Below are 25,511 nucleotides of genomic sequence, written 5' to 3'. Positions count from 1 at the left end.
ATGCTATAACAGGGGTCCGTGATCCCCGGGCCATGGACCGGTTCTGGTCTGTGGCCTGTTGGGAACTGGGCTGCACAGCAGGAGGTGAGCGGGCGGGCGGGCGGGCAAGAGAGCCAAGCTTTAACTGTATTTACAGTCGCTCCCCATTGCCCCCATTACGGTAAGCCTGAGCTCCGCCTGTCAGATCAGCAGAGGCATTAGATTCTCATAAGAGCGCAAACCCTACTGTGAACTGCTCATGCGAGGGATCCAGGCTGTGTGCTCCTTATGAGCATCTAATGCCTGATAACCTGAGGTGGAGCTGAGGTGGTGATGCTAGTGCTGGGGAGCAGCTGCAAATACAGATTATCATTAGCAGAGAGGTTTGAATGCACACAGCCCATAATAAGTCCATTGCTTGTAGACTCGTATCAAAACCCTATCAGTGAGTGGCAAGTGAAAACAAGCTCAGGGCTCCCACTGATTCTGCACTATGATAAGTTGTATAATTCTTTCATTATATATTACAATGTAATAATAAGAGAAATAAAGTGCACAATAAATGTAATGTGCTTGAATCATCCCGAAACCATCATCCCCCCACCCTGGTCCATGGAAAAATTGTCTTCCACGAAACCGGTCCCTGGTGTCAAAAAGGTTGGGGACCGCTGCTATACAAAACTCAAATATTTCATGACCTGAGCATTAAAATAAGCCCACGGGTATGTTTTCTATGAGGTAGTGCGCCACTAGTAATAAGCTTGGGAAAGAGGGTCCTAGAGAGTTAAACATTTCTTTTTGCTAGAGTTTCTCAGATTCTTTAATAAAGTGTTTCCCAAACAAATATCTAACCCAATCCCCACCCCCCAATTCTCGTTTTATCACTACATCTATCTATAGCATATTCTACTGAGTGCAGCTTAGAAGAACAGTTTATAGACCTGGTGAAGGAGAAGGGGTGCTCATGGACTTCTACAAAATGTGACACACTCTAAACCCATGTTTGGAAATTAACTGATTAAACAGTCACCTGCAGTAACTGAGGATTTTCTCGACCTATCTGTTGTAGCAATGCTGGAAGCAGGGAAGGATTCTGTTGAATAATTTGTCTCATCTGTTGAAACTGAGGCTGATTCCGTAAAAATTCAAGAGGGTGTCCTAGAATACACATGAACATTTTTGAACAAAAATAGCAATTACATATACAAACATAATCTAGACAGCAAACTGTCAAGAAAAAATATGATTTGAATTCTCAGATGTATATAAAATGAAGTAAATAATGAAAACATCCTCAAACTGCACCAGCTCGCAAGTCTCATACTGCAGAAATTATTCCTATTAGCTAAGGTAGAGAGTACAGAACACTAAAAGAACGAAGTGTTCCTACAACTGCCCTGGGCGCTCAATATTATCAAGTAACACTAAGAACTCGTGCCCTTCGTGCACTCTATCAAAATAAAAAGTATTAAAAGTTGTTCCTGATGCTCAAAAGTTCCTAAGAAAAACATACACCAGGATTAAGAAACGCAAAAAACTTACCTACTTTAATTGCATACAAAAGAATTATGCTTTTGAGGCTACTAAGAGTAATGAGAATTTTTTAGATGTACACTGTCATCTAAATTATTCAAGACAATCGTTCAAATTAAAAATGGCCACAGCATATGGTTATTTATTCTTCTTTGTGTAACACCAGTTTTACAGAAGAAAACGAGACTCAGAAACTAAGTTACCCAGTAACTGCCACTGAATGGGACAGCACCCCAAATCTGAACCAAAGCTGTGGCCTCTTCTTCTATTTCCATGCTGAATCTCAGGAAATGAGAGCCTATCCTCCGGGAGACCGCACACGAAGTGCTTAGGGATTTCTGTCAACCAGAGATGACTGCCATAATTAGAGCTAGAAAATACATAAAAGAATGGTCTCTTCAAAAGTAACAGTTCGAATTACTTTATCAATTTTACAGAAGAAATAATGAAAGAGGACATTAAATAATTCCTGGGACTACCACGGGCTCCAGGCTTTGCTTTCTAGTCAAACTTTTGCCAATGGAAGAGTGGGTGCTGTAAAGACACCTGAATTCAAGCTCTGCTTTCACCTCTAGATTCAAGATATTAAACCTCCCAGGTTTTATTTCCTTGGTTCTATAATAACCATTATGATCCTACTGCCTTTGAAGACATTTACTGGGAGAGAAAGAGACAAGGTGAGCAAACCGTTCCAAATGGCTTCAGAATATAACACTAAATGCAAACTGGGAAGCATCTCTTCCTTAGAATAAGCTAAACAGAATATGCCCTTTACCAAAACTGCAGTAATGATGTTTAATATAAGTGAGAATATCTTTTAAATCCACTTAGTATAATTTCTTTTGGGCCCTTCTCTAACACTGAATAGAGAATTTGTTTTAAGAGTTACTGAGGTGCTCTGGGAATGAACCTCATCTCAAAAGTATTTCAGATTAAATTATTTTATACTAAAGATTCAGGACCATTTCCTCCCCATTGAAAGATTCCACTTTACCTCCAGAACTTGTTGTCGTAGTTGTTGCTGTCGTAGTTGCTGCAGCTGCAGCCACTGAAGACTGAGGAGCCCCAGTACTTGCTGCTGGAGGGGGGTCAACCACAGCTTGACTTTCTCTATCTCCGGGAATTCCCTATAACACAATTTCCAAGCTTTAAAATAGCTCAGCATTCAAAGTTAGTTAAATATTACACAGAGTAAGAGACTTATGAATCTATTTAATATCCTTGTCTAATTTCTAAAAGCATCAAACAGATGTCTGCTTCAATTAAATGTAAAGGATCAAGACATATCTGAAATCTTCACATATTCAAATTAGATTAGAAATGGGCTCAATGTGGTATAGATAAACCCATACTACTATAATATACAGTAGCATTGTCCAACAGAACTTTCCATGATGGAACAGCTCTATATCTATGCTGTCCAATAAAATACCCATTAGCCCCAAGTAGCTACTGAGAACTTGAAATGTGGCTAATGGTACTAGGACACTTACAATTTTAACTTACTTTTAATTTTCTTTAATTTAAATAGCTACTTGTACTTAATAGTACTCAACAGCTACCCTATTAGACAGTGTAGATCTAGGATATAAAGTAAATAATTTTGCAATTAAAAAAATAAATCATGAAATGTTTATCCAGCAACACATGTTAACGTCTAACACCAAAGTATCAGGCAAGACCCTAAACTTGCACAGAAGTAATGGTGTCTAACATTATAAGGCTAATTACTTAAATTTTCAAAATATCAACACAAATCTTATTAAAATTAGACATATCTGGCTTTTATGTTATATATCGCTCTAATTGATTTTTGAACCTCACAGAAACTTTCACCAGCTCAGTGACAGAAAGGATTGTATTTTTAACCCTAGCCTTAAGATCATCCAAAGAGATTTTGATGCACAAATGGCAGTTGTGAAGTGATCGCTGGAAAAAGAGTCTAATGGAGACAGAGCAGGTGATGACAGCGGCCAAGCGAGGAGGATGTCCTCTACTGCTCCATGGTTCTGAGAGAGTGTCATCCAGAAATGTATCATGTACAAAAACTTAAAACTGATTATTCAAAAAGTACAAAAAGTAAAGGGAATTCCCTAGCGGTTCAGTGGTTAGGACTCCACACTTTCACTGCCAAAGGCACTGGTTCAATCCCTGGTCAGGGAACTAAGATCCCACAAGCTGCATGGTGCAGCCAAAAAATAAAAATAAAAAAAGTAAATAGGTATAAAAGAATCTTAAATAATTAAGTATTTAGGTAATGCTTTTTCTAAGTTTGTGGCATTTATCTTCTCAAGTTATTATAACTTAAAACTGCACTAAGATTTTTGGAACACCCCTATTTTGATAAATGATTTATAAGTCTTTATGAAATCTTCATAGATTTTGGAAGGAGAATAAAGGAGAAAATATTGCATTTGAATATGAGATGGTAATAGTAATTGCTTCCATTTCCCAGTAAATCAGAATCCAAAATCGTAAACATATGAAGAATGAACGGTAATAAACAGCAGGATAATGGCTGCCTATATTAGAAGTTTATTGTAGGCATTGCAAACAAATGTTTTTCACAATCCACCAATTCAAACCCTTAAATGAGGAGTTATCAAGTGCTAACAAACTATATAGAGATTGAGGATCCAAAAGCCTCCACCAAATTCTCAAACAAGTTTGTTAAACTAAAAAGTTAATCACCATTGCTACAGATCTACCTCAAATTCTCACACATAGTATTTAGCCCTTTATTAGATCATTATTTCTCCTTTCCCATACACTCACCCTCACTTATACAGAAGTGTCAAAAACTAGTAACAGTTAAAGGTAGCCCCTTTTTTCCAGTCTATGAAACAAACAGTAAATAGATAAAACTTTAAACTGTTTCATGAACTTATCTCTCATCTATTCACTTGTATTTGATGCTAAATAGCAGCAACTGTGAAAAGAGTGATTCATTTCTTTATAGCTCAAAATTTCAAATCTATTAGATCAAAATATTTGATATCATTAAATTTATGCAGAATTCCAAATCAGGTATAAATTAAAGCCATTCTATGAAAGGAAAGGCAATATTTTAATGTAATATGTGTTTTGGGGGGGAGGGGAGGAATGAGCGGCAACCACAAACAGATCCACAGTAACTATCAATCCAGTATGATTGATTCCTCAATTTCAAACAAAATGATAATTAAATGAACTGCCAGCATTTTAAAGACTCTCAAGAGGACAATGGGAAAAAGAATTCAAATGATAAAAAGATATGCTAAGAAAAGGTTTTGTGAAGCTCATGCAAATAAGTAGGCAAATGACTGGTGGTGGTGAAGCACAGTTATCTGCTCATGACAGGGACTCGCCTGAAACTACGCTCTCAAAAGGAGTTTCTAACAGACGTACAACTGGAAACAAAGGAATGGATTAAACTTGTGGATGGTATTCCCCAAAGAGTTAGGATCTGAGATATTTAAGGCAATTAAGACTTTTGATAATATTCCAACACACCAAAGAATTATAGAATAAAACGTTAAGACTAAAACATTAATCCAATGTTATTGCAAACTTCTACACTTTGCTTTTGACCCACGTCACATTTGTAAAACAGACATTCATTGTCATAAAATATCACGGGTTTCAGTCCATGCCCACAACAATCTATTTCTCAAAAATCTTCATTAGTAGAAAACAAAACCCAATAATTTATTCAAAATTCCCTCGACTGCTGACTATAAATAAGCTAACAATTCAAATGCCAATAGAACCAGTCATAATATCATACATTAAATTAAATGCATGATGCTGTCAGGTAATAGGGAACGGACAGGAAGACAGTGAATTAGAGTCTACAACCTAAAACTTTTCCTAAGCGCTTGTGAAAATCTGGGATCCGAGTTGTCCAGATAAACCAGATTATCTGAACTTTTAAGTGAAATCTCCCAGTTTTTAAAAGCTGGCAACTAATTAGGAAATTTACACATAGTACAAAATTTGGCTTGGGCTTCCAACTTGAAACTTTTGCTCTAAATAGCACATCCAAGATTATGCTTGGCAGGCAAAAAGCTACTAAAATGTTGGATTCAATTAGATTTAAAATCTGCCCCACCCCTACACCTCTAACACACAGCTGTCATCCTTTGAGGGTACTACTCCAAGTGGATAGCAAATTTTATAACCCATTTAGCCATGTTGTTTTCTAATTGAAAATCCTATCAAAATCTTTTAGAAGAGGTTACATTTTATTAACACAAAATGTTAACATACCAAGAAAAATAAAAGCATTATGTAAATTATCTAGCATACATTATTATTATCTTCTGAATTGTTACTGTCCCTTTAAAATCTCTGTTTCTTTGAGATTTTGTTCTTAAACAACTAGAACAAAGAAAGCAAAATGTTTCTCACCATTAAAAGATACTCCACTGCTCTGTCAGGGTTGTTGAAACTGGCTCTCAGGGCTGCAATTACTTGCTCTCGTTCGTAGCCCATTGACATGATCTCAGTTACCATATTCTCATAAGACTGACCTGTCACTAAAAAAAGGTGTGTGTGGGTGGAAGAAGGGGAAAGAAAAAGAAAATTTAATAAATAAACAATCTCCATGTAATCTGAGTGCATATATGTATACACTGCTTCAGGCACTACAGTGCCAGGAATACACAGATGAGTAACAGTTATCAACTACAACATATATGTGGTAGGTAGAATAATCCACCCCCTCCCATCCCTGGAAACTGTAAGTAAGTCAGGTTACAAGGCAAAAGGGAATTAAGGTTGCTAATCAGCTGACTTTAAGATAGGGAAATCATCCTGGATTACCTGGGTGGGTCCAATGTAATCATAAGGGTCCTTAAAAGTAGCAGGGAAGCAGATGAGAGGGTCGGAGAAACAGATGTAAGGAAGAGAGGACAAAGCAGGGTCAGAGATGCTATGCTGCCACCTTTGATGACAGAGGAAAGGGATATGAGCCAAGGTACGTGGTCAGCCTCTAGAAGTTGGAAAGGACACAGAACAAATTCTCCCCTAGAGTCTCCAGAAAGGAATGCAGCTCTGATTTTAGCCCAGTGAGCTCCATATCAGACTTCTAACCTACAGTACTATAATAAGATAATAAATCTGTTGTTTTATACCACTAAGTTGTGGTACAGAGCAGCAATGGAAAATACAGTATGTTTAATACACATAATAAAAATATCAAGTACAAGTGTAGCACAAACATAGAAAAGAATTAGCAAGTCAGGACAGGCAAACTGGAAGAAGAGACAGATGAACTGATTTTTGAGAGCAAGTAGCAGGGACACGTCACGAAACCAACTGTGCTGTAATAAGTTGTTTTCCTTGGACACCTTTCGTTATCAAAGCAGAGGGGAAAAGGAGGTTGGAAGCTAGAAAATTAGAATGTCCCATACTGAATAAAACTGGTACAATTACCCCTGTAAGGCATTTCCCACAGGATCTCTCCAACTCTGACTCACTCTTCATGGAAATGTCAGACAACACTCTGATTTAAAGAAAGCCAACTCTCTCCCACTAAACTTAAAGCTACCACACTTCTTGTCCATCTCCCACCCTTTCCTGCCCACCTAATTATCTTGATCAGCAGTTAACTATGTCCTAGAATGTCATCCTAAAAACAAAAACACGCCTCCCTTGACTGCATCCCAATTCTCTTTCAGGAATTGGTCCATCCGTCTGCTCTCCTCCCTTCACAGTCATAGCTGTCTGTACATGCTGTGTCCCCTTCTCACATTCTGCTCACTCAACTAATACCAGCATGTGACTTTGGATCTCAAAGATTCCCCCTCAAGCATGTCCCACCATTTATCATCTGCCTTCTCCACTTCAATTAGCAGCACCTCTATCCATCCAAGTGCAGAAACCTTGTTGATCTAAATTCCCTTTCCCCTCCTTCCACATCTAATCCACTAGCATACCTGGTAGGTCCTATCTCTAAAATATATCACAAACCTATCAAGCTTCCTCTTTCTCCCTGCCTTCACTCAAGACCAGTTCACAACAATCTCTGGTCTAGATTATGCCCTGCTTCCTCTCCTGCCCCCAAGCCTACAATCCATTCTTCAGCCAGTTGCAAAAGTGAGCTTTTAAGAAAGAAAACCTAATCTCATTTTGGGCTCCCAACCTCAACAACCCTGCGTGTGCCACTCCAACCAATCCATTTCTACCTGCTTCACAAGTCACAGCTTCTGCCCCAGGACTTTCACACACACCAGGCTTCTTTGATGGTCTGTTCCTTTACATGCTCCAGTTCTCAATTTAAATACTACAGTCTCAGGGCTTCCCTGATGGCGCAGTGGTTGAGAATCTGCCTGCTAATGCAGGGGACACAGGTTCGAGCCCTGGTCTGGGAGGATCCCATATGTCCGTGAGCCACAACTACTGAGCTGTGCATCTGGAGCCTGTGCTCCGCAACAAGAGAGGCCGCGATAGTGAGTGGCCCGCGCACCGCGATGAAGAGTGGCCCCCACTTGCCACAACTAGAGAAAGCCCTCGCACAGAAACCAAGACCTAACCCAGCAAAAATTAATTAATTAATTAATTAATACTGTAGTCTCAGAGAGGTACTGCCTGACTAGCCTAAATATAAGTGCCTTTTGTTCTTCTTTATGGAAGCCATTAATTTTTAAAATATCATTTATCATGATTTGCAATTTATTTTATGTTTCACTCTATTTTCTTTCCCCCATCTGAACACAGGTTCAACCTTGCAAGGGACCGTGCCATTTTTGCTTTACTGTTTCCCTGATATACAGGTGACAAAATCAGTTGAATGATTTTTTTCTGCAGAATTTTTTATTTCATATAGTATATTATACTAAAACTCTGGTCTATCTACCCCCCCAACCCAGTTTCATTGAGAAATAACTGACATACATAATTGTATAAGTGAAAGACATAGAGCATGATGGCTTGACTTATGTATATTGTGAAATGATTACAACAGGTTCAGCTAACATCCATCTTCTCATATGGATACAACAAAAAGAAAAAAATTTTTTCTCCTTGTGACGAGAACTTAGGATTTACTCTCAACAACTTTCCTATATGCCATACAGCAATGCTAGCTATCTAGTCATCATGTTGCACATCCCTAGTATTTATCTTAAAACTGGAAGTTTGTACCTTTTGACCATCTTCTTCCAACTTCCTATCCCCCATCCTCTGCCTCTGGAAACCACTTTGAGTTTGATAATTTGTTTTGTTGATTTGAAGAGTCTACATATAAGTGAGATCCTATAGGAGCTGTCTTTCTCTGACTTATTTCACTTAGCATAATACCTTCAAGGTCCATCTATGTTGTTGCAAATGGCAGAAACTCCTCACTTTTTATGGTTGAGTAATACCCCATTATGTGTACACACACACGTACACGTACACACACACGTACACACACACACACACACACACACACACACCGCTTCTTCATCCATTCATCCATCGATGGACATTTAGGTTTGTTCCATGTCTTGGCTATTGTAAATAATGCTGTTATGAACATGGGGATGCAGGTGTTTTGTCAAGTTAGTGCTTTCATTTCCTTTAGATAGATTCCCAGAACTGGAACTGCTAGATCATATGGTAGTTCCATTTTTAATTTTTGAGGAACCACCATACTGTTTTCCATAGTAGCTGCACCAATTTACAATCCTACCAACAGTTTACAAGGGTTCCCTTTTTCCACATCCTCACCAGCATTTGCTATACCTCATCTTTTTGATGATGGCCATTTTAACAGGCCCAAAGTGGCATCTCATTGTGGTTTTAATTTGCATTTTCCTAACAACTAGTGATGTTAAGCATCTTTTTATATACTTGTTGTTTTTTTGTATATCTTCTTTGGAGAAATGTTTATTCAAGTACTTTGCCCATTTTAAATTGGTTTTTTTTTTTTTTGCTATTGGGTTGTATAAGTTCTTTATATATCATGGATATTAACCTCTTATTATATACATGGTTTGCAAATATTTTTTCCCATTCCATAATTTGCCTTTCTACTTTGTTGATGGCAAAATTTTCAATAAAGTTATCTAATAACTATGAAAGCATAGCTTAAAAAACTAAGTATCACTCACCAAATTCAGCATTTGATACCTTGTTTAGAGTAATGACCTTTCCCTACCTATTCCATAAAGTACTTAAGCTATTTTTATCTTTTAAATTACCCACTGATATAATTCTAGCACAAATCACTCAAGTGCCAATATACTTTCAGTAATCTAGTTCCCAGAAACAGAAAATATTATCAATAATAAACAAAATTAAGAGTTATGGAGTATCGTAACTGTACTATTTTAACATAGTGTTTCCCATTCAATTCTTACAATCCTTTTAAGGATTATGAGGCTAGGCTTAGAAAGATTAACAATTTGATCAACGGCTGTTAATTCATGGTGCAGAGACACAAACACAAGCTGTCTAGACTCCAGAGCTCCCATGCCTCTCCTTGATGCTATGCCTCCTAAAATCATGCTTCTTAGTCAAGTTACAAAACCTCAAAAGAAATGCCTACACTCAAGTTTGATACTCTTTAGATCCTGGAAGTATGAGGGAAATGACTCCTAGAAAAATTAGGGGCAATGAACAACATGAGACAGAGCTAATGAGACTGAAGAAGCAGTGATGAAGATGTCATTAAGAATGAGTTTTGGGGGACTTCCCTGGTGGTCCAGTGGTTAAGAATCCGCCTTCCAACACAGGGGATGTGGGTTCGATCCCTGGTCGGGGAACTAAGATCCCACAGGCCGCAGGGCAACTAAGCCCGCGTGACGCAACTACTGAGCTCACGCACCACAACTAGAGAGAAGCCCACGCGCTGCAACAAAAAGCCTGCACGCCGCAATGAAAGATTCCGCATGCCGCAACTAAGACCCAACACAGCCCAAAATAAATAAATATTAAAAAAAAGAAAGTCTTCTACTTATCTTCTAGGTTAGGAGGTGCTGTGAAAGGAAAAATGACCTCATTTAGATTTGCCTTTTAGAAACTCCACTGTGGCAGGGAATAGACCAGTTAAAAGAGGGTAACAGAAGAGCATCAGTAAGGTAAGGACATGAACCAAGGCAATTAAGTGGCAGTAGAAACAAATATTCCAGAGACTTTAGGAAGGAGGATCAATAGGACTCCTGGCCTCACTGGGCCAAGAGAGGCAGAGGGTCAAGGTTGATGCCAATACTTTGGTAGAGAGTGGAAGATGATGCAAGCAAGAAGGGAACAAAGGAGAAGAATCAGATGGGGAAATTAAAAATTAATAAATTTGGAACCTAAGGAGTTTGTGGAGGTTATAGGTTTTCCAGCTGGCAGCTTAAAGAATGAGTCTGAGAAGTCAAAGGGAGATATGTACTAGAGTTTCAATTTTGAGAATCCTTGTAGTACAGTTAACCCTTGAACAATATAGGTTTGAACTGTGTAGATCCACTAATAATCAGATAAGTCTATTCCTAGTACACTACTACATGATCCATAGTTGGTTGAATCTGCAGATGCAGAACTGTGGATACAGAGGCCTGACTGTAAAGTTATAGATGGATTTTTGACTACATGGGGTTGGTGCCCCTATCCCCTGTGTTGTTCAAGTGTCAACTGTATATGGGTGGTATTTGCCATTCCTATAGTCTGAACTTTGAACTATGACCTAGAGCAGAACCAAAGAAAACTCATACATTTAAAAGCCAGGTGAGATAGAAAGAATTAACCAGAAAGCCTGAATAGGAATAGTCAGAGGTACAGTTCAAGAAAAGTGTGGTGTCACAGGAGTCAAAGAAGAAACATTTAAAGAAGCAAGGTATCAACATAAAGACTGGATAAATTAAAGATGAAAGAGTAAAGGGATCCCGAGACCATACAGTTGAGAACTGCTGTTCTAAGAGATGCAAGGTGTAAAAGGTAAGACACCACCACCAGAGACCAGAGCAGGAGCAACTAGAGCTGTGGACTCCTGGGCTTCCACCCAGCAGCATCAGCGCATTCCAGCTGAAGCAGCAACGGCAACAGCCACAGCCTCCGACAGCAGCAGGGGCACGTGGACAGAGCCCTTTACTCATCTCTGGGTAATCTTGAGCTGTTCCAGCACCTCTGTAACAATTTCCTAAGATTAAGCCTTTTCGTGTTTGAAATAGAGTGATTTCTGTTTTCCTGATTGTTGGACACTAACTCATATGAAGCAGAGTAATCCCAGAAAACAGTCTCTCAAAGATAGGAATGTGGGTTTGGTACATCCAGGTGATCTTAAGTTGATAAAACAACTATTTTGCCCCTATGTGCTATGGGAAATCAGCCAGCCATTTTCCATGGCAATGAGGGCACCATGGAGCTCAAGTTCAATTAGGTCAGAGGGCCAATCCCATATCTTGTGAGATACTACTGCTGTTGGAACCTTGCTGCTGTAGCAGCTAAACAAGGAATCCAGAAGCCCATACTCTACTGAAGCTGCCATTCCCACCTGTTCCCAGTCTTCTACCTCCCTACCATTTCCAGTAGTACAGAAGAGTACCAAAGGGCAGGAATGGGGTTGCCATCCAACAGACCAATAATGAGTACTTATAGCAGGCACTGTACCAGGTATACCTACAATGGGAAAATGGGCAAAAAACCCCAAATTGATTTTGACAGATTAGGTGTGAAGGGAAGGATGGAAAGACATTATTCAACAGGTAAAACTTAAAGTCGGGATAAAAAGGCACTTTCACTGCAAGTACAATACAAGCAACAACATGCAGATGGGGACCTATAAGGCTACAAGGTGGAATAAAGGCTGGAGGTGAATAAAGATGAAATGTGAGACAGATTTAGTAACATCTTATACTCATTTCAAAGATACTTTGTAATAAACCCGTACACAGATCAAACTTTGTTAAAACCTCATTTAAAACCCACATTTGGAAAATGGAAAATTATCTGCTTTAAGGAAAGAAGTATGCTTAACTCTAACAATACAATTTAAAGGATTCAATATATAAAACATTAACTTACAAAAGTCTTTAGTAACATCAACTGAATTATCTAAATCATTTAGCCGCTTGATTGTAAGCAACCATGAAAATGAACATTTTCATGATCTAGAAAAATGAAACTTAAACCTCCTCCCTGTCTCTTACAAGGTAATTTACAATGTAGATACTTACCAAGTGCACTTGTTGCATCTTCAAAAAGGTTTGACCGAGAAGAATCACCTGATGTACTGTAAAATGTTTTTAGAAAATCATGTATCAGAAAGTATGTAAAATTTACCTTAAAGTTTAATAGCTATCCAATTTGTAGAGACTCTCTGATTTTAACTGAATGTAGAAGTCTGGCTACAGTGTTCAAAAAGGCTTCCAGATTAAACCCCAAAGCTTTATCCATAACATTTACGGCATGGGAAGAATTTTCAATTTTAATACTCATTCTGTTCTGCAAATCCATCATTTAAAATGTCCAAAGATATAAAAGAACATCCTTACAGAGAGCTTACCATTTAAGGAATACAAAAAAGATAACATACAACTAATTCCCTGAAAGAATTTACAAGAAAAATTAAATAATCTATAAGTCAAGTCACAGTAAAAGAAATATCAAAAGCTGTATATGATAAACAGCACATGCAGAAACTGCATTAGGCTGGAAAGGCCTGGGAAGTCTTTACATAGCAGAATTTCATTCAGGTCTTATAGTTAAGTTCTGAACACAGAAACTGCAAGAAAGCCTTCAGGTCAAGGAACGTAGCATAAACAAAAAGATGCAGAGGCAGGATAGACCCAAGCTGTAACCAAGTTTTAAGCCAGTTTAAAAGGACTAAGTTTTGTTAGGCAATTGCAGAAGATAAGTCTAGAAAACAAAGAAGACACAAACACAATAATGAAAGACCATAAAGAGAAGACCGAAGAAAAATAAACTGAGGTTTTACTAAAGTGGTAAAGGCAGCAGTTAGCAGTTTGGAGTAAAACATACACACAACACAATACACACATATACCTCTCTCCCAATTTTAGAAACAAAACACAGTAGACTTCAGTTCTTAGAAAACCCTACAAGCATAGTAAGAGTAACGGAAATACCTAAGTTTGAATTCATAAATTACTTTGTAAGCCTCAGTCAGTTCTTCACCAATACAATGAGGTCAACGATGGTACCCAGGTATCCCCAAGTGCTGTCGGTAGGGTTACTGCTGGTAAAGTGCTCAGCAAAGTGCCTGGTACCGTAACGCTCAACATGATTGTTATGATTAAGACAATCCTTTGGTATAATTTTTAACATATCTTCATCAACTAGATAGTAAAATTAACATGTAGAAGGCAAAATTTCAAAAAGAACTATATACTACAGTTCTATACTATATATATAGGAAAACAAATTCTCCTGCCTTAGACCTGGCCTGTGTCTTGTTGTTGTGTGTTTGAACAATTACTGCACGTCAGCAGAACTACAACTGCCTCAATTTTCCCCAGAGGTGCATAGTATTCCATTTAATTGACCAAATTAAACTATAAAGACATTTTTTGTTTGGTTTCCAACCTTTAAATTCTTTCTGTAGTCAAATGTATTAATCATTCCTTTTATGACTTTTTTGGGTTAAGATTATTTTCCCATGCTCTCCTCTAGTTTATGGTTTCACTTTTACATTAAATCTCTATCCATCTAAAATTTATTTTTATGAGTGTAAGATGTGATCCATCTTTTTTTACCTCCAGATGGCTAGACATTTATCCTAATAGCATTTTCCCCACAGTGGTCTGAAATTAAATTTTTATCTTATATTAAGTCCCTATATGTATTTTGGTCTGTTTCTAGACTACTATTTCACCAAGCAGTCTTTCTAGTTAAGAGCCATACTAAATTGTAATCATTACCATGCATAATACATTTTACTATCTGGTAGAATTAGACCCCTTTGTTACTGTTTTATAGAACAATTTGTGCTATTTTTGCACTTTGTTTTAAAATTTCTTTTTAAACATTACAGATAAGACTGAGATACCGTTTAACCACCATTCAATTTGATTCTGCCTCAACACTCCTCCCCTCCCCATCTGCAGAGGAAACCGCTTTATCAGTTAGTGTTGTCCCTCTGCTACTGTTTTTCTACACATTAATATGCCACCCACAGAAAATATGCAATGTTGTTATGTGGCTTTTGTTTGGTTTGTGGTTATTGCCTACACTGTTCTGCAATCTGCTATTTTCATTTGATAACAAAGCCTTGAAACCACATTTGTTTAATATGCATATATACTGCATACTTTAACTGGCCTGTAGTATTGGATATCAGAGCTCCTCAAACTTTAGGAAGCCTAAGGATTCACCAGGAGAGCTTGTTAAAATACAGATTTCTAGGACCCATGCCCAGAAATTCTTATTTAGAGGTCTAGGGTGGAGCCTAACAATTAATTTCAAACAAACTCCCAGTGATGCTGATGTTGCCTATTCACTACCACACTTGAATAGCACAGTTCTCTAATACAAATAACATGTCAAGTCATGCCTTTATTAATGGATATTTACGTTGGTTCCAATTTGTCCTCAATTACAAGCAATACAGTCCCTGTGCACAAGTGCAGTTTTTCTAATGTAGATATCAACAAGTGGAATTTGCACTGCAATATGTGGTTTTTAAAGAACAAAACTGACCTAAAGAAACAAATCCCTAATAATGAAATGTCAGGCCAGGGTGATAAACTTTCTGACACTCCTCAAATTCATACCAGCGTATCTCCTGATAATTATCTCACTGAGTTCTGTGCTTTGTAAGACACTAAATGTTTTATAGCACAAATGAAGAAACTAAGGCACATTTAAGCAGCTGGTTTTCTGAGCTTCCCTCATCCTTCCCTTTCTGTGCTATCCTTCTCTGAGGTGTATAATTTGGGGAAATAAGAGTATAGGGTTGGGCTTCCCTGGTGGCACAGTGGATAAGAATCCACCTGCAGGGGACACGGGTTCGAGCCCTGGCCTGGGAAGATCCCACACGCTGCTGGGCAACTAAGCCCGTGTGCCACAACTACTGAGCCTGCACTCTAGAGCCTGTGAGCCACAACTACTGAGCCCACGTGCCACAACTATTGAAGCCCGCGCGCCTAGAGCCCATGCTCCGCAACAACAGAAGCCACCACAATGAGAAGCTCACACACTGCAATGAAGAGTAGTCCCCGCTCGCCGCAACTAGAGAAAGCCACACACAGCAACGAAGAACCAAAAGCAGCCATAAATAAATAAGTAAGTAAGTAAGTAAGTAAGTAAGTAAGTAAGTAAGTAAGTAAATAAATTTATATTTAAAAAAAAAAAAAGAGTAAAAGGTTGGTGTACAAAGCCCAAGGAAGTAGGCAACTCTGGAGTCTGCTTTTCTGACCATCAACTCCTTTATGTAATCTCTATGGGTCTGAAAAGATAATCCTGACTCTTGAGAACAGATGAATAAAACTGTACCCCCAAGAAGAAATAAAAAGAATAGAGATAATAAAAAAACTTGAATTGATGATATTAGCACATTAAAATGGATTGATCAATTTGGAAATTCTTACACTATGGAGCTTTTTAAAAGGAGCTTAAAGCAGTTAAGAAAATAAGATATACTGTACCAACTCAAGACATATTTAATTAAGTTTACAATGATTAAATGATTTGGAAAACCAATTTGTGAAATTTATAAGTTCCCTCCCATACACAGAAAAGATGTAACAGCCTTTTGATGCAATAGCATAGGCCGACTCTGGGTTGTCTCCCACTAGTTAAGGGTGATTGTATGCAATTCTAGCTGTACATGGGAGAAGTACCAAATTAGGCAACAGTGTTTCAGAATGCCTAAAGCAAAGTACAGCAGGCTGACATAGGGAAAATATTTTACTATCTGAACCTGTGTTCTCTTGGGGAATTAAATCCTTGAAAAGAGGCCCTAAGCAGCAACAAACCAGGTGACTCAAACCCCTCCCAATATGGTTGACTGAGTCAAAGAAACGGCACTCAAAGACAGAACACTAAAATGAAAGATGATGAGAAAGAATTCATGATTAAATTCTTTCTCATCATTGTATTTATCACAGACATCCTTCTATGTCAGTGTTTCCAAATGCTGCATAGTTTTCCACTGTGTCTGGTCCTGATTCCAGGACTCTACTGCCACTGAGGTCCTGAGTTGCACCAAAGTCACAAAATACAAACTGCTTGCTTCAGTGTCAATACATACTGGACACAAAGCAACTCAGGCTCTCAGATAAAGAAGAGATTCCCGTGTATGACTTCCAGCCAAGAGAACTGAAGCATTGTTTTGGTTATTTTATTTATCATTGGGGGAAAAAAGCTTTGTCACAAACTACTCAATAATCCTAACTGCCAACTTCCCACAATAACTTTTTTTTGCTCCCAAAATATCCCAGCACTTTTTCTTCTGTTCTAAAGATCTATACATAGGCAAAAACTTAAATTTCTATACAACTTCACAAAGATGTAGATACTTACTCAGCACATACTGTGTGCCATGTGCTATTTCATATCTTTTACACTTATTTCATTGAATCCTTATAACAACTCTATGAGATAGGTCCTGCTGTCATCCACATTTTACAGATGAGGAAAAATCCAAAGACCTTAATTTCTTTTCTAAGGTTAAAACCTAACAAATGTTAGACCCAAACACAATACTATGTAGCAACTGGAAAAATCTACTGACATGGAAGGATGTTTATGATAGATGTGACAATAGTCAAAGAATATAGGTCAAATATAATAATGATCGGGGGACAAATGTCAAGTTATTTATAATGTGTCAAGCTATAATATACTGTCAGATTATTTTATAATTCTTCTTCTTTTTGGTTATTTGTATTTCCTAACTTTTCTACACAAAATGAATAATGACTTTGACCCCTTTCCCTTCACCCTGGGAGGAAAAAAAAACAATGCAGAGTATACAAATTCAGATTACAGAACAGACACAAACATACTGCTTTAGTCAGGGTTCAAAGTTTAGAAAAAGTTTAACATAGTAGATAGAAAGTTAGTTTGATCAAAACAATAGTCAAAATAAATACATTCATGAAGTCACTGTTATGAACATATTCCTATACAATTTCCTAGAATCCAGTTCTTACCTGTCAGTTGATGTTGGGCTAGCAGCCACTGGTGTTTCTGCTGGCTTTTCTGCAGGTTTCTCTTGTTTCGTTGCACTAGCAGGTGCAGGTTCAGAAGACGCTGTCGTTGATGCTGGAGTGACAGATGCAGGTGTGGGAGTGGGAGCCGAAGTGGGGGCAGGGGTTGGTGCCTGAACCACAGCTGGTGCTGTGGAGGAACTAACTGTGGTAGTGGTGGCAGAATTTGATTGCTGAGTTGTAGCTGGTGCTGGTGTTGTCACTGCTTTGGGCTAAACACATTACAAATCAAAATAATGCATTATGATAAAACACTGCATTATTACCTGATCTCTGGATGCTACAAACAAACATAACACTAATACAAGATTGTAACTTGAAAATAATTTTGTAAGGTGACATAATAAGTGATCAACAGCAGCAATCTCAATCACTATTTATGTTATTCTTTCAAAGCTGATGAGAGCATATATATTAACTATCAACTTCCATTAGCTTTAGCCAACGGTTTCAGTCTTCGGATCATTATGAAAAAGAACCAAAAGAAGCAAATATTTTAAAACGTACAGAATGTGTATCCAGAAAAATAACCACATAATTCCCCCCCAAAACTTCACAATTAAAGTTTCTTGGTTACAACTTCAAAGTATTTATCGTCATTTCAAAGCAACAAAAATAACTTTCTTGAAATGAAAGTATAAACAGAAGTATGATTAATGAACATGCCAGAAAGTCTGCTGTATTGTAGAGGAGGGAAGAAAATCCCAATATTGACTACAAGCCAATAGGTGTAAGTACAAAGAGATTAACATAACTTTTGAGATGTATATACAGTTAAACCGACAAATAAAGGCCAAATAAAGTTATAACCGCATGCTCAGCACTTTCTGAACTAGAATCAGAGGCATAAACATTCCCACCAAGCAAAAAGCAATTTACATATGGGTAAAAATCATATTATATGAGTTTTATTCTTCTCCTACAGCCTATCAATGCTCACTACCTGCTTAGCTCATAACTTACCTAAGGTGAAAGGTAACTGATTTGATGAAAGATGAGATTAAAATTCAACATAATCTGCCCCAAGTATAAATCAACAAACTGTAAATGCAATGAGTGGATTTGTGCCTTGTTCTATTTGAGCCAGTATAGAGTGTACTGGAAAAAAGTGCCTTGTGCAAGGTAGGGGGATGGGACTTACCTATCCTGCTTAACTCTTAGTTATGTTCTAAATAGTCAACGTTACTATAATACTAAAGGAAATAAGACCATAACAAATACATACCCAAATGTGTGGCTACCACATTTTCCACTATGTACTATGTATGATAAAACTAGACTAGGGAATACTATTCAGCCTTAAAAAGGACAAATTCTGGCACGTGCTACAATGTGGATGAACCTTGAAGACATTATACTAAGGGTAGTAAACAAGTCACAAAAGGACAAATACTGTATGATTCCACTTACACGAGGTATGAAGAGTAGTCAAATTCATAGAAAGGACAACAGTGGTGTCAGGGGCTGGGGGGCAGGGGAAATGGGTAGTTACTGTTTAACAGGTACAGTTTCAGTTTAGGAAAATGAAAAAAGGTTTAGAAACAGATGGTGGTGATGGCTACACAACAATGTGAATGTATTTAATGCCAATGAACCAAACACTTAAAAATGGTTAAATCTGTAAATTTTGTGCTGTGTACCACAATTTTTGAAAAAACGAGTTGAGGCAAAGTTTCCTCATATGATTCTGTTCCTGTGTATTTAAAGTTTAACATTTAATAAGTGCTTAAATATAGCAAAATCAATATGTTTCTTCATAGATTAAAAAAAAAATTAAGTCCAGTACATGTAAATTGTTTAGCTGCTTTTCGTTTCTCACTACAAAAGTATTCCATAATTAAAATTTACTTGTTCACTAGGGGCAAGATGGGAATAAAGACGCAGACCTACTAGAGAATGGACTTGAGGATACGGGGAGGGGGAAGGGTAAGCTGGGACAAAGTGAGAGAGTGGCATGGACATATACACACTGCCAAATGTAAAACAGATAGCTAGTGGGAAGCAGCCGTATAGCACAGGGAGATCAGCTCAGGGAGATCAGCTAGGTGCTTTGTGAACACCTAGAGGGGTGGGATAGGGAGGGTGGGAGGGAGGGAGACACAAGAGGGAAGAGATATGGGGATATTTGTATATGTATAACTGATTCACTTTGTTGTAAAGCAGAAACTAACACACCATTGTAAAGCAATTATACTCCAATAAAGATGTTAAAAAAATTTACTTGTTCAACTTTGTTTTCTACTGCATATATCAATTACTTTGAGACTTAAAAAAAACCTCACATTTATTCTATTTTCAGTCTTTGACAAACTGGTTTCCAATTACCTATTTAAATTTATTTTGGGTGCTACAAGTAACACTACTCTTCTGAGATTATTAGGAGTTTAGAATTTAGGATCATAATTCAGCCCTAAAAGTATCATGAGCACCACCACTCCTCTATTTGTCTTAACTCTCTACTGCATGCTTATGTATCTTTAAACAAGTATATAAATAAAACAAAAATCCTGAAAGAATCCATATTCATTCTCTGCTTTAGAGAAAAACTTCTGACTTTTATTTCAGTCCAATAAATCACAAAAAAGTTCCTGTTAAAAACCTTCTCACAATAATCATTCCATCATTCTCTTAGCTGTCTTTTCCCTTTTTTAGTTTCTAAAAATCTATCCCATTGGCTAAGAAGTATCACTGAAGTTGTTAATCTATATGTCTTTCAGCCCTGAAGTATTTGTTAGGTCTAGTACATCATTTAGCAAATCCTTTTAAGGCACTCTTATTAAAAACTACAAAATAAGAAACATTTATTCAATTTCTAAGAATCACATTCTCTAATAATTACACAACTAGTGATTTTACTAATCCAACAATACCTAATAATTTTTAACATGACACTTCACGTATCAGTTGTTTTGACATATTTAAAATTATGCTCAAACTACAAATATATAAAACTATTAACTTTATAGTTGACTCAAAGTAAACTGTTAAAACCTTTAATAACAATTAAGTGCATGCCACTATGGATGGGTATAAACTGTTTTCACTTGAAAGTGTAAAGCAAGACTTGGGATCATCTTTTCTTTTTTTTTTTAAACTCACATGCATAAAGATATATACAACGAGGTTGAAACTTACTTTTGTCACCATAACTACCACGAAGTTTTTCTCATCAATTTTATATTCTTTTAGAGCAGTATCATCATTGAGGATTTTGCCTAGCACATTAAGAAAAAAACATATTACTGAAGGCACCGTAACCTTGTCTTACACTAACTGAGGTTAAAACAATCACCAACATCAATTCTATCAATTAAAACTTTCCCCAAAGAAAAAGATTAACCACTCAGCCAAGATAAACATAAGTGGATACATGATTAGTTAAGAAGGCATAAATAAGCATTTGACTAAAAGATAGCAAACTCATATACTGTATGTGGGTATCTCAATCCCAAGCATTTCTTAAAAATTATTACTTATAATAAAAAAGACTTGCTGGGTAAGGAAATATTAACTAGGTCCTGAGAAAGAGGAGATCATGAAGACAAATAAAATTCAATTTTGAGATGCTCAAGGATTCCCCACCCCTTCCCCGGAATAACCTATAATCCCTCTTGATGGAAGGAAAAATGAACGAACTGCCTGCTCCCACAAATACTGGATACCTGCAACACAGAAATGTTCCACTGCTATAAAAATAAGATACTCATGGTGACCTGGTACACAGAAATGGTAAGATAATATAGAACTGAGTAAGGCACACAGACTATGTAAGATTTTAGTCATGCAGAAGGACAAATGTGAGGTCAGGATTCCTTCAGGCTTCCTTTTCCTTGAAATTTGTTTTCCATTTTTAAAAAGTTATTGGGGCTTCCCTGGTGGCGCAGTGGCTGAGAGTCCGCCTGCCGATGCAGGGGACGTGGGTTCGTGCCCCGGTCCGGGAAGATCCCACGTGCCGCGGAGTGGCTGGGCCCGTGAGCCATGGCCGCTGAGCCTGCGTGTCTGAAGCCTGTGCTCCGCAATGGGAGAGGCCACAGCAGTGAGAGGCCCGCGTACCGCAAAAAAAAAAAAAAAAAAAAGTTATTGAATCAAAAGCTGCAAGCATTAAGACAAAAGGGAATAGTGTCTCTACTCTGCATAGGATTGAAAAAACAGGCCAAGACTAGAAAGCAGAAATTCTAGTTTTATGTCTGCCACCAACTACATGCACCTCTTCAGGCTTCTGATTCCTCATCACAGGGCTGGTGTTTCCTCTAAACCACTTCAGTTAAGAAAATACTTCAAAATCTCTATATAGGAAGAGACAAGAATCCATGGGCAACTCAAGATCCACCTTACCGACATCTACAATGACAGTGCTCAGTATTTCTTCTCAAGAACAAAGAAAAGAATTTTCTCCACAAAATTTACATATCAAGTCTATTTTTAGCACACATTTTCCTGGTTACTAGTGAGGCTAGTTAATTTACAATTTCCTATTCATATCCTTTGTTGCTTTTTAATTGGGTCATCCTCTCCTTACTGATTTGTAAGAGCTCTTTATATAATTTGAATATTAATCTTTCTTTTCCTGTCGCTTATTTATAGTGTCTTTTGACATGTAAGGTCTTCTGTATTCTTCAATTTTGGTATTTTATTTAAAAAACAGCTAAACTGAAATTTAATTTCACAGGAATGATTCCAAGTACATTAATACACATAATCAGTATAAATGGTTTCATTTCAATAGATGAAAAAAGATGCTGAGCTTGATGGGAAAACTGAAGAAACACGTGGACCCCTATCTTGCACCACTCACAAAAATTAACTTGAAATGGATCAAAGACTTAAACATAAGGCCTGATACCATAAAACTCCTGGAAGAAAATGTAGGGAAGAAAGTCAGAGATTTTGGTCTTGGCAATAATTTTTTGGGCATGACACCAAAAGCACAAAAAATAAAAAAAATGGACAAATGGGACTACACCAAACTCAAAAGCTCTGCACAACAAAAGAAACAAATAACAAAATGAAAAGAATTCTACAGAATGGAACAAACTACAGAATGAAGAGTAAAATTTTGAAAACCATATATCAGATATGAGGTTAATATCCAAAATACATAAAGAACTCAGTCAACTCAATAACAAAAAACCAAACAATCTGATTAAAAATTAGCAGAGTAAACCAACATTTCTCCAAAGAGGACATCGAAATAGTCAACAGACAGATGAAAAGATGCCCAACATCACTAAGCATCAGGGAAATGCAAATCAAAACGAGGTATTACCTCACACCTGTTAGAATAGCTATCATCAAGAAGACAAGAAACAAGAGGGGCTGGTGAGGTTGTGGTGAAAAAAGAATCCTTATACAGTGTTAGCGGGAATGTAAATTGGTCCAACCACTATAGAGAACAATATGGAAGTTCCTTAAAAAATTAAAAATAGATCTACCATATGATCCAGCAATTCCACTTTTGGGTATATACCCAAAGAAAATGAAAGCAGGATTCTGACAAGACATATGCACTCCCATCTCTACAGCTGCACTATTCACAATAGCTAAGATATGGAAACAATCCAAAATGCCCATCAATGATGAATGAATAAAAAAGACGTGACCCATATACACAACATTATTCACCCATGAGAAAGAAGATATCCTGCCGTCTGCGACAACATGATGAACCTTGAGAACATTATGCTAAGTATGATATCACTTATATGTGGAATCTAAAAACCTAAACTTATAAAAAAGAGTATTTTACCTTGGTGGTTACCAAGGGTATGGGGCGTGGGGGAGGGAAGAGTGATGGTGTTTAAGAGTACGAACTTCTAATGAGTAGTAAATAAGCCATAGAGATCTAATGCACAGTATAATGAACACAGACAATAAAACTGCACTGCTAATCATGTAATCTGATAAATATCGTTACACTGGCAATCATATTACAATATATAAGTGTATCAGAGTAACACCCTGTACACCTTATACAATGCCACACAAACTAATTCAATAAGAATTTTTTTAATTCAAAAAACAAAACAAATACAGCCAGTTACATAATACTTACAAAAGATAAAACTAATAAGCAAAACTATCTAACATCACTGGATGGAGAAATACATAAAGCAAATGTGAAAAAACAGAGGACTGAATATTAATAACATTCAAATGACTATTCATTCTCTGCTTTTATCTATACAATGTTTCTGACAATCAATTTGTATACACTACAGTTTGCAAGATGGCAATTTCTAAAACTAAAAGAATGTCACAGTACACAAGAAAATGGCATATTAATTTCAGCATTTAATGCATACCTGCATAAATTAATTTTTGACCTGCTACAGGAAAGGCATCTTTACCCTTTTCAGATTCAATCTTCTCTTTCAGTGCTCTTACCTATAGGAAAAAATTTTTTAATTTTTGAAAAAGTCTAAACAAATGAAAATCCAGAATATGAACAAATGATGCAAGATAAAAATTTTATACATACTATTAATGACTCCAAAAACTTCAAAGATCATGTCTTTATAATATTACGTCAAAAAGACCTATTATTAACAACCCATACTACTAGGTATAAGTATAAACTGTTTTACCATCTGTTCCACGTACACAGTTTTTTAAAAAAAGACTTTACCAGTTGACTTTATAAGTCTATTCAAAACAAAGGTTTCAAAAGCAGAAAGTTTTGATTCTCACTATAAAGTTTATGGGCTTATTTCTCACAGAGTAAGAAAGTAAAGAAAAGCTCTCTAATCTAAAAGGTCTAAGAAATAAAGTGGTCTTGTCCACAATAATAAAAAAAAGGTTAAATGTGAATGTTAAAAGGCAAATTATTCACTTTAAAAGTGGCTAATGTTTCATTATAATCACCTGAGGGAGCTTTATAAAGACCAATTAAAATATAATTTCTGAGGGTGGGTCTGGACATCAATATTTTTGAAAAACTTTACAGTTGGTTTCAAAGTTCGGCCGAAGTTGAGAACCACTGTATTACTTCAATGATCTTGAACAAGTAGCTCAGTTTTTCTCAACATCAGTCTCATCTATAAAGAGGGACTGGAACACATGATCTTTATGGTCTTCCATCCCTAAAATTACATGACCACAGGTTCATTATGAAGTACTGATACTTAGAAAAAGAGTGTAATCAATTTCTGAAGTAGGGTGGCATAGGAGTAAAAAAAAAAAAAAAAAAAAAGGCAAGGAGACATAATGGAACTAAATTTCACTACTTTAAATGACCAAGAATCAAGGGGGAAAATTCCACTTCCTTCAGTTCCCAGAATTCTTCTAAAAATTGCCTGGGGCTTCCCTGGTGGCGCAGTGGTTGAGAGTCCGCCTGCCGATGCAAAGGACACGGGTTCGTGCCCCGGTCCGGGAAGATTCCGCATGCCGCGGAGCGGCTGGGCCCGTGAGCCATGGCCGCTGAGCCTGCGCGTCCAGAGCCTGTGCTCCGCAACGGGAGAGGCCACAACAGTGAGAGGCCCGCGTATCGCAAAAAAAAAAAAATTGTCTGAATTGATGGCTCTGAGCTTTAAGTGGAAAACTGTCACAATAGGGATACAAAAGGGAGGGTTCCTCCCCAAATCACATTGCTACTATAAGTAGTAGCTGAAATCCAAAACCAGCTCTTCTGACTCCAAGCTTTAGAGCAGAGTATTTTGCAAATGCCACATAAATCACCCTTGCTATACTGATCTTCCTGAAGTGGGCCAGTAGCATCACTGCTATCCTGATATCCCCAAAATGGAAATCCATCACAAGAATCTCAACCCGCTATATGTATGATTAAGAGTGGGAAAGGAGGACAAACAACAACAAAAAATCCCTCTAGTCACTTTACTACTAAATAACATTGCTTCAAAGAAATCAAAACTGTGATTAAAGAAT

At 37.3% G+C, this 25,511-nt stretch overlaps 1 protein-coding gene across 1 annotated transcript in view; it reads right to left on the bottom strand.

Moving 5' to 3' along the window:
* The window catches only part of RAD23B (RAD23 homolog B, nucleotide excision repair protein), a 45,023-nt gene that overhangs the window by 7,066 nt on the left and 12,446 nt on the right, over positions 1–25,511 (bottom strand). Inside the window, exons 2-8 of the mRNA XM_079706966.1 lie at positions 23,933–24,014; positions 20,766–20,845; positions 17,574–17,842; positions 12,636–12,691; positions 5,902–6,029; positions 2,507–2,639; positions 1,010–1,137 (exon numbers count right to left, since the gene is read on the bottom strand). Of these exons, the coding sequence (XP_079563092.1) occupies positions 1,010–1,137; positions 2,507–2,639; positions 5,902–6,029; positions 12,636–12,691; positions 17,574–17,842; positions 20,766–20,845; positions 23,933–24,014 (876 nt within the window). The remainder of the gene's footprint in view (positions 1–1,009; positions 1,138–2,506; positions 2,640–5,901; positions 6,030–12,635; positions 12,692–17,573; positions 17,843–20,765; positions 20,846–23,932; positions 24,015–25,511) is intronic.

The sequence above is a fragment of the Hyperoodon ampullatus genome (genome assembly GCF_949752795.1).
Source record: "Hyperoodon ampullatus genome assembly, chromosome: 6".
NCBI lineage: Eukaryota > Metazoa > Chordata > Mammalia > Artiodactyla > Ziphiidae > Hyperoodon > Hyperoodon ampullatus.
The sequence above is the reverse complement of the archived record's forward strand: the minus strand, read 5'-3'. Positions and strand labels throughout refer to the sequence as shown.